Source organism: Gorilla gorilla, chromosome 20 (genome assembly GCF_029281585.2).
Source record: "Gorilla gorilla gorilla isolate KB3781 chromosome 20, NHGRI_mGorGor1-v2.1_pri, whole genome shotgun sequence".
NCBI classification, from domain to species: Eukaryota; Metazoa; Chordata; class Mammalia; order Primates; family Hominidae; genus Gorilla; species Gorilla gorilla.
In genome coordinates this window covers 59,893,550-59,902,173 of record NC_073244.2, presented here as the reverse complement: position 1 = coordinate 59,902,173, position 8,624 = coordinate 59,893,550, and the positions used below count along the sequence as shown (strand labels likewise).

Sequence of the window (8,624 nt, the reverse complement as noted above, 5' to 3'; positions counted from 1 at the left end):
GAGGCAGGAGAATCGCTTGAACCTGGGCGAGAGTGGGACCCTGTCTCAAAAAAATAAATAAAATGGGCACAGTAATTCCAACCCCCAGCTATTCACTGATAATCAGACGCTGCCATTCGGTTTCAGAAAATGTTGAATGAACACTCACAACACACTTCACATTTATCTCAGAGGTAAAACTCTTTAATCTCAGAGCGCCCCTCCCAACTGCCGATCCCCCAACCCCTCACTCTCTCCCCCACACCAGGGCCGGAGAGTGAGGGCCCCTGCCCCCCACCTTGGGTGGACGAGGGCCCTTTAAGGCACCTGTGGAGGTGGGGGGCGAGGGGCGGGAGCTGGTACCATCCTGGATGCAGGGACGGGCTTCGATTGGCAGGCTGTTGTGGGGATGGATGGAACCAATGAAAGGGGGTGCCAGAGGCAGGGACAGTTTGGGGCCATCCCTGAGGGGGTCAGGGAACAAGTTGTCGGGACTTGGGCAAAGACGACCCCAGTCCCCGTAGTGTAAAGAACTTAAATTGAAGGCCCCGGGCCAATTCTGGGAAGAGGAGGGCTTGGCCACGCCCCCAGGAAGCTGGAGCCAATTGGGAGGGAGAACTCAGGAAAAGCGGACGGTGACTATGTAGAGACTGGTCAAGCCCTTTACAGGATTTGAGCCAATCAAAAAAAGAGCTGTCCAGAGACTAGGGAATGGAGCCAATGCCGTGCGAGCAAAGCCCTTGTCGCTAGGCGGAAAACAAAGGCGTTGACCCATTTAGAGCTTAGAACTCAGCGAGCCAATCCCTTAATAGAAGGAATCTGTCGCCAGACGGAGAGAGGCGACAGACCCAATCGGGAAACGGGACAGATCCCGCTCCTCGGCGCGGGAGGTCGTGGGCTGGAAGGACGGCGGGGATTGGCAGAGGCGGGTCAATCCTGGGAATGGGAGACGCAGGGAGGCCGGTCCCGGATCGGCCTCAGATTAGCAGGCCCCGGGAGTGGGGCCGGGGCGTAGTGTGGGACGGGGCGGACGCGGCCCGGGACGCTCCCTCCCTGGGCTTCAATATTTCCGCTTCAGCTTCTGGAAGTCGCTGGTGTTAAGCCGCGGCCGTGGCAGGTCCCCGAAGACCTGGGTGTCCTCGGCCTCTCGCAGCACCAGCGCGCGCATGCTCGCCGCGATGCGGTCCAGGTCGGGCGAAGAGGGCTGCGGGGGCGGCGACGGGACGAGGTCAGCGCCGGCAGGGCACTCCCCCTGCACCCACACGCGGTCCAGGGGTGCACCCTGGCTCCAAGCCCACTTCTAGCACGTCCCTGCCCTGCCACCTGTGCCCTGCGATGCCCACTGCCAGCAGTGCCCCTCCCCGTCTTGCTCCACGTAGGAACCCTTCTACCCGGTTCAGACACCTCCTCCACGAAGCCTACCTGCCCCTCTCCCTCTCCCCTTCTTGGCCTAGAACATTGCTTCCTACACAGTGGAAGTGCTGTTGTCTGCTAGCCATTAAGGCTGAGTGCACCGTCTCATGTCTGAGGATCTGGGCTGGGGTTTCAGTCATGTTCCAATCAGACCTCTGCCGCTGACAAACTATGAGCAAGAGGTTTTGCTTCCCTAGGCCTCAGTCTCCCCTTCTGAAAAATGAGGCGGATAACAGGGTCTCTGTGAGGGCTGAGATAATCAGCTGTTACTGCTTTATCATGTGGCCACTGCGCTACAGAAAAGATCCCTCGCTGTGTCAGCCCCCACCAAGGAGCGGTCCTACCATTCTGCCTGCAGCTCTGGCACCTAGTACTGCCTCCACTACAGCCCCCGTCACCCTGAGCTGGGCCTGTCCTCTCGCAGGATGGGACCCGGAGACCCAGATCAGGAACTGGACCTGAGCCCAGTGGGAGACCAGCCCCTGGGCACAGTACGCAGGAGGCCAGAGCGTTCAATTAACTGTGTTGCCATGAGTCGCAAGCACAGAGAGCAGCAGCAGGTGGACCCCGCCTGCACCACGCCGTTCCTGGTCTTCAGTGCTCACTGCCTCATTGAGGGAGGATGCACAGAAAAGGTCACCACTGTGACTGCTGGTTTGCACATAAGGACACTGAGACTTGAGGGGGGGGCTGTGGGGACCCAGGCCTCCTCCCTCAAAGCCCACAGCTCCTTCCTGAAACACACCTGGGTTCCAGTCCCAGCTCTGCCTCTCAGGGAAGTCACATGTCCCCTCAGTGCCTCAGTTTCCCCTCTGCTTCAGGGAGGCTCAGTGAAGGGTGAGGAGGACCCACCCAGGCCAGCAGAGCCCAGCCCAGGAGCTTCAAACAGGGGTTGCTACAAGGGATGAACAGGGGACCAGGGGGTGGGACAAATTCTGCAAAGGGCCAGGAATGTGCAGGGTGGGGATGGGAAGTGATCTGAACCCTCCAAGCCTCAGTTTCTCCACTGGAGGGCATGCCAAAACACCTGTGCCTTGCCCAGAGCAGGTGTTCTATAAATAGAGACGCTCCTGGAAAGGAGAGGCCTTCTCTATAAGGCACTAGGACACATGGTAAGGCTGCAATTGTTAAAAGTGCAAGGCTCGTGTCCAAGAACTCGCCTCTTGAGGTTGAGGGGAGGATTCAGTTAGCTTATGGGTGGAAAGCAGCATCCATGCTGGAGGGCTTCCTGGAGGAGGCGGCTCAGAGCCCTTCCAGCTGCCCTCCCTACCTCCCCACATTTGCCCCTCACCGGCCCATTCTCCTCATCTGATGACCGCGCCTCTGTCCTCTTCTCCTTGAAGCCCCAGACGGGCACAGACACAGGCAGGGACTTGGCGTACTGCTGTGTGGGTAGGGCTGAGGCTGGGGGCACTGAGCAGGTGGGGGGGCCGGCGGGGGTCTCCTCGCTCAGGCTGCCATCTGAAAGAGAGGGTGGATTTCAGCTTCTGTCCCTGCCTTTGTGTTGGCCGTGTGCCCGCCCCCAGGTAAGGAGGGGAACAGCCTGGGACACTCACCGTCTGTACTCTCGGGGTCTGACTCACAGAAGGGGGGAAGGTCCTGGAGGGTGGCGTCCTCATCCATCACGAAGAGCCCTGTGGATGACCTGAGTTAGAGGCCCAGGCCAGGCAGCACCTAGCCATGCTCCATGTGCCCTCCTCCTCAGCCACGGCCACCGCCACAGCCACCACCTCCCTGAGGCTTCTGAGACCCATTTCCTTCACCTCAAAAACAACTTCCTCTAGCAGCCTGCCTGGTCGTCGGCAAAAACCAACCCAGTTTCTATGGATCTCCCACCTTCTCAGCTGCATACAACGGGCTGCTAACATGAAACCTCTACGATCTGTTCGGGACAATGTGACTCAAAATACAGCCTGAGAGAAACATGGGATGACTATGACCTCTGCTTCACAAATGGAGACCTGGAGGCCCAGAGAAGTTAAGTCACTTGCCCGAGGTCCCATGGCTACTAAGGGACACCACCAGGATTTGAACTCAGGATGCCTGCCCTTCACCCTACGCGGGTTTTCTCCAGCAATGGTGACGAGGCCGGCCATTGGTAATAACAACAAACAAGGACCTCCTAGTGACTGATCAAACTCCTGCTAACTCCGCAAAGCCCTAGCGTTACAGTCCAGCCTCCGGGAAGCGCCCAACCCCCAAATTCCCCCCAAAACAGCTGGCTGCTCCCTCCCTGGCTTCCTCAGATGTTGGCTGCATCCCAGACAACTCTTTAACTCCTGCTTGGCCTCCCAGGCGTTGTGGAAACGACTCTGGTTCTACCCATGACCTGCTCCAGAGCCTCCCGACCCCCACCGGGACTCCAATTCCTTGGCTAGACCGGGACCCCCTTGAGAAAAAAGCCCGAGCCTGCTCTGTGTCCTTGTGCCCACCACTCCCAGCACAGAGCTGGCCCCAGGACCAGTAAGGCTCAGAGCAGGGAAGGGACTGGCTTTAGATCACACAGCAAGCCCCAGGCAAGCCTGTCTGGCTCTGGGGTCCTGAGACTGCACTTCTGTAGAAGTACTCTGGGCTAAGCAGGCCCCCACCCCGACAAAGCCTCCTGCGGGCACCTCAGGCGCTGGGCCGTACCCGCCCCTGCCCCCACCCTCTCACCTCCATTATCACTGATGCCCAGCTGCTCCCCGGAGGTCTCTGTCTCTGTGGGCTCATCCTCGTCCTCCTCATTGTCCTCTCTGGCCAGGGTAGGCCGGGGTGGGCTGGGTGTGGGACTGGGTGGCTGTGGTGCTGGTGGGGGCGCAGGAGGCCGAGCAGCAGTGGCAGCCCTGTGGGCCAATGCGATGTCGTGGAGGCAGCGGCGCGCTGCCTCCGCCAGGGCTCCTCGACCATGGGCAGCATAGGCACAGGGGCCCGGGCGGGGTGGTGGCGGCGGGGCCGCGGTCAGCAGCACCAGCTCCGTGCCAGTCCGGGCCCGGAAGCGCTCAGCGGCCCCCACCACGGCCTCCCACAGCTCCTCAGGGCGCCCCGACGCCATCCGCGCCCTGCGGGCCAGAGCAGGACAGAGGGGGCTGAGGCTTGGCGGCCTACATCATCGCCACCCACTCAGAGTGTCCACCCGTCCCCTGGATGGCACTCACCCCCTCCACCCACCTTGTCCCAGCGGTGCTGTGTGTCCTCCCCAAACCTGCTACTCCCCATGATTCTCACCATCCAGCCCTCGCAGGCCCAGACCCTGGCGACGTCCTCTGCCCCAGCCCATTCCTCCTGCCCCAAGTCACTGTACTCCTTCCCCTTTGGCCCTGCCCTGGCCTCTGTGGGAGCCGCCAGCCACATGTGAGCAGGGAGTACTGGAAAGGCAGGGAGTCCTAGCAGAGAGGCCTCTAACAGTAAAACCTGCACTGGGTTCTGAAGACTGAGTACAATAAAGCAGAACGAGCCGGGCGCGGTGGCTCAGGCCTGCAACCCCAGCACTTTGGGAGGCCGAGGCAGGCGGATCACCGAGCCCAAGAGTTCGAAGCCAGCCTGGGCAACATGTTGAGACCCTGTCTCTATTTAAAAAAAAAAAAAAAAAAAGGAATTTCATCTGCTTTTTTTACTCTTTTAACATGGTGTCTAGAAAATTTAGAATTCCACGTGGGGCTTGTGTTGAATTTGATGGATGATGCCACCCTGCTCCGTCGCCCAGCCATCCCGTCGAGCGTGTCCTGCACAAGGCCCAGGGGGTTCCTTCAGCACCCGGAGCTGATGCTACTCCTCGCCATAGTCCTCAGGGCAGGCCCTGGAGGCTCTGCGTGTTCTGGCCATCCCCAGCTCCTGGGCCATCCTGCCTCCACGGCCTTCCAGAGCCTCTGAGGCCCGAGGCCTTCAGAAAACTGACCTTGATGACTTGTGCTCCATTCCCCACCAACCTTTCACTCATCCTAGGGTGGAAGAAACTTTCCCTCACCCATAGATCCAGCCAGTCCCCTCCCTAGGGGGTCCCACACTGTCTGAGTGGCCACCTTCCCAGCACACTTCCTTCCAGAGGGAACTGGCTGGTTCCATGACTGAGGCCTCAGAGAGTCGGGGCTGAACAAAGGCAAGAAATGGTGCTGGCGCTGCTCTCTGTGCTGGGAAATCCACACGGCTTTTCCTACAAGACTGTTCTGGCAGGTCCTCTGTCATCCCTGATCCCCCAGGGTGCATCAGATGACTTCAGGAGCCCATCCGATGCCCTGGGCTTCCTCCATGAGCATTCATGTCACCTGAGCTTGTGATAGCTGTACCCTGGCTGCCTCCTGCATCAGACTGTGAATTCCCCCAAGGTCAGGGATTTGTGTTTGCAGAACAGGTCGGCCCTAAGCAGACCATGCAGGGTGCGTCTCCTTACTGGGTGAGAAGAGCGAGGGCAGAGGGGCTGGGTCCTTGCCCTGACTCTGTCTCAAACCTGCTGTGTGACCTTAGATGGCTCACTGGCCCTCTCTGTGCCTCATTTTCTTCCCCATTAACCAGCGTGGTTGAGCCAGAGCTGCTGGGCTGCGGAAGAGGCTCTTCCGGGAGGCAGTAAGCACACCGCCACTGCACGGATTCAGGCACAGCTGTGGTCCAGCCCACCAGGGTGAAGAGAGCAGGGAGTCTGGAGTCTGAATGAAATTTGCAGGCCTTTTATGACTCACGATCATTGATGTTGGTGTTTGCTGAGCACCTATTCAGTGCTGGGATTCCACACCTGGCATCTCACCTATCTGACTCACTCAGGGAGTTCAAAGCCCCAAGGGAAGGAAGAGGTTTATCCACCACCTCCCAGAAGCCACGCAAGGACCCAAGATGGGATCAACCTTCTCATCCCACTCTTTCACCTACACTATGAGACGGGAGCTTTAGTTACAGTTCACCCCATTTTACAGTTGCAAACTCAGGCCCAGGGGCAGTCAGCATCTTGAAGGGCCACAACTGGAAGAGGCAGGGCTTGGACCTGGACTCAGAAAGTCTAGATCCGGGGCCTGTTCTAAATCCTGACCGCCATCCTGCCTGCCTTTAGGAGGGCAGATATTCTAATCCAGATGGAAAAGTGAGGCTCAGAGAGCTTAGGACACTGGCAAAAAAGCACACAGCTACACAGGGCACAAGTGGGGCTGAAACTGCTGACTGCCCAGCCCCAAAACCCCACTGAACTGGGGGGTACCCGGTGTCTCAAACACACCCATGTCCTTCCCAGCTGATGAAGGAGGAAACTGAGGCTCTAAGCAAGAAATGGCTGGTCCAAAGTCAACTGCCTGGCCGTGCTAGGCCTGGGGCTCTCACTTCCACGGGCCTCCAGCCCCTAATGACATGCGGAGAAGAGGGGGAGAGGAGGTCCCAGAAGAGAACGTCAGGATGAACTCTCCGTGTACTCAATCTTGGAGTAGCCACGGGATTAAAGAGAGTGAAATAGGGTGAGTGGGTTGTGAGGGCTCCCCCAACTCAGGAGACATGAGCAAAAAGGACAGGGCGACTTCCACAGGCCTCTTTGCCAAGGTCCAGGGGCACCCTGTAATGTTACCCAACAGGACAGTAGCCAAGACCTGGGGGTCCTCCTTACCCTTCAGCTTCTAGAGGAGATCCTGTTTCCTCCAAGGAGCTGAGAGATGGAGGAAGAACCCGCCCCGATAAACGAGTTTCGTGTAAGATCAGGGAGAGATGAGAGGAAAGTGAGACGTGTTCCCCACAGGAGGGGGAGCACGATGCGGCTGTCCTCTTTGGATGCAGGGAGGAGGGAAGAGAGCTAAGGAGGAGAGGGGTGGAACCACCCCTCCTGTCGAAATTTTAGTACCCCACACCCCAAGATGTGAGGAACCTGAGCATGAACGCGGTAGCCATGGGGTGAGTGCCTGGGGCCACGCTCAGCTGCCCCGAGACCTCCCAATCTCGCCCGGGGTCCAGGGAGGACCCACTGGTCTAGGAAGAAAACAGGAAATCCCGCCCAGACGGAGGCCAGGACCGGAAGTCCCGCCTTTGGACGGGTGAGGGGCGCCCCGAGGCCCCCCAAACCATCTCCCGACCCCGTGGACGTGGTCCACGGCCCAGGTAGAGATCCCAGGCGCTCTGGAACCGCAAGGTGAGGCTGTCTACGATTTGTCTCAGGTCTGACAGGACGATTCCCACGGGCGACCCCCTTCCAGCGCTCAGCAAAGGATCGCTGGCAGACCTCTGCCCTCTGATCTGTGCAGGCCATACCCCTCCCGTGAGCCGCTCGCCCTCCCAGCGCCCCGCTGCCTCAGGACGGCCAAATCCTCCCCACACCGCGGTTAACAACGCCGCCTCCACTCACGTGCCCGTAGCCAGCATGGCCGGCCCGGCGCCGTCACCGCCCTCAAAAGACATGGCGGCGCCTTGCGTCACGTCCGCGCAGTTGCCCCGCCTCCTCTCCGCACACTCCGCCTCCCTTATCGGGGCCGCCCGAGATCAAGATGGCGGCCACAGGGGCTTCATCCGAACCAGTTGACAAGGGTGACGACAGCTTGCCCGTAAGAAAAATGGCGAAAGAAACGCTTCAGCTTTCCCGCCTAGAGCATTTCCATTTGCCCCCAACAATAATGGCCGTCCTCACATGCTCAATCATGACCACAGTAAACGAAGGCAAGCGACCTGACGTCCCTGACCCACAATAAACTTCTTCGACAAAAGTAGAGGAAACCGGTGCTCGTTAACATGGCAGCCAACCGGGCTTAATCAGCCCATAGTGTATTTGGCTCTCCCTCCCTCCAACCTGCTCCCATTCAGCACGAAGGCTGGCAAAGATCCAACACGGCAGCATTTCTTGCTTCGGTTTGCCAGGCTTCAAAATGGCGGCTCAGCCCGCTTTCTCGCGACGGTGACTCAGAAATTCGTCCGGGGCCGCTTCGTTTCTGGGGGCACTGACGGCTTCATCCCGTTATCCTGAGTCCCTCAGTGCCTCTTGTGGTGTACAGCTCCTCTCACCTCCTCTTCTCTTATCCGTTCGGCTCTTCCAGCTGTCGCGCCCCGCAGAGAGATGGGACAGCCCCGTATTAACATGGCCTTAGCTGACCGGCTTACGCCATGCCCTCGAGCAAAATGGTACCTCCTTGGCTTCAATTCCAGTATACAATATGGAGAAGGAAGTGGGCGTTTCAAGGCGTACTTGCCCCAGGTGGTGCAGCTCTCACACCCTCCCACTTGTTTACTTCGTGGCGAGAGGGCGAACACTGCGCCTGCGCACTCTCCGTAGCCGGATCCACCTTCAGCGTCTGCGC

General features: G+C 59.1%; 1 protein-coding gene across 3 annotated transcripts; it reads right to left on the bottom strand.

The window, feature by feature from the left end:
* Positions 1-161: 161 nt before the first annotated feature.
* AKT1S1 (AKT1 substrate 1) lies at positions 162-8,616 on the bottom strand. Of its 3 annotated transcripts, none has more exons than XM_004061191.4 (5): positions 7,682-8,616; positions 4,048-4,433; positions 2,949-3,026; positions 2,684-2,853; positions 162-1,183 (listed from the first exon to the last, which is right to left on the bottom strand). In XM_004061191.4, exons 1-5 carry the CDS (start codon positions 7,732-7,734, stop codon positions 1,040-1,042), a joined length of 831 nt encoding a protein of 276 aa, XP_004061239.1. In that variant the 5' UTR covers positions 7,735-8,616; the 3' UTR covers positions 162-1,039. The 3 variants fall into 3 exon arrangements, with proteins under 3 accessions (XP_004061239.1, XP_063557570.1, XP_055225869.1); XM_063701500.1 differs by having other exon boundaries at positions 8,332-8,459; XM_055369894.2 differs by lacking the exon at positions 7,682-8,616 and adding an exon at positions 7,208-7,413.
* Positions 8,617-8,624: the final 8 nt, after the last annotated feature.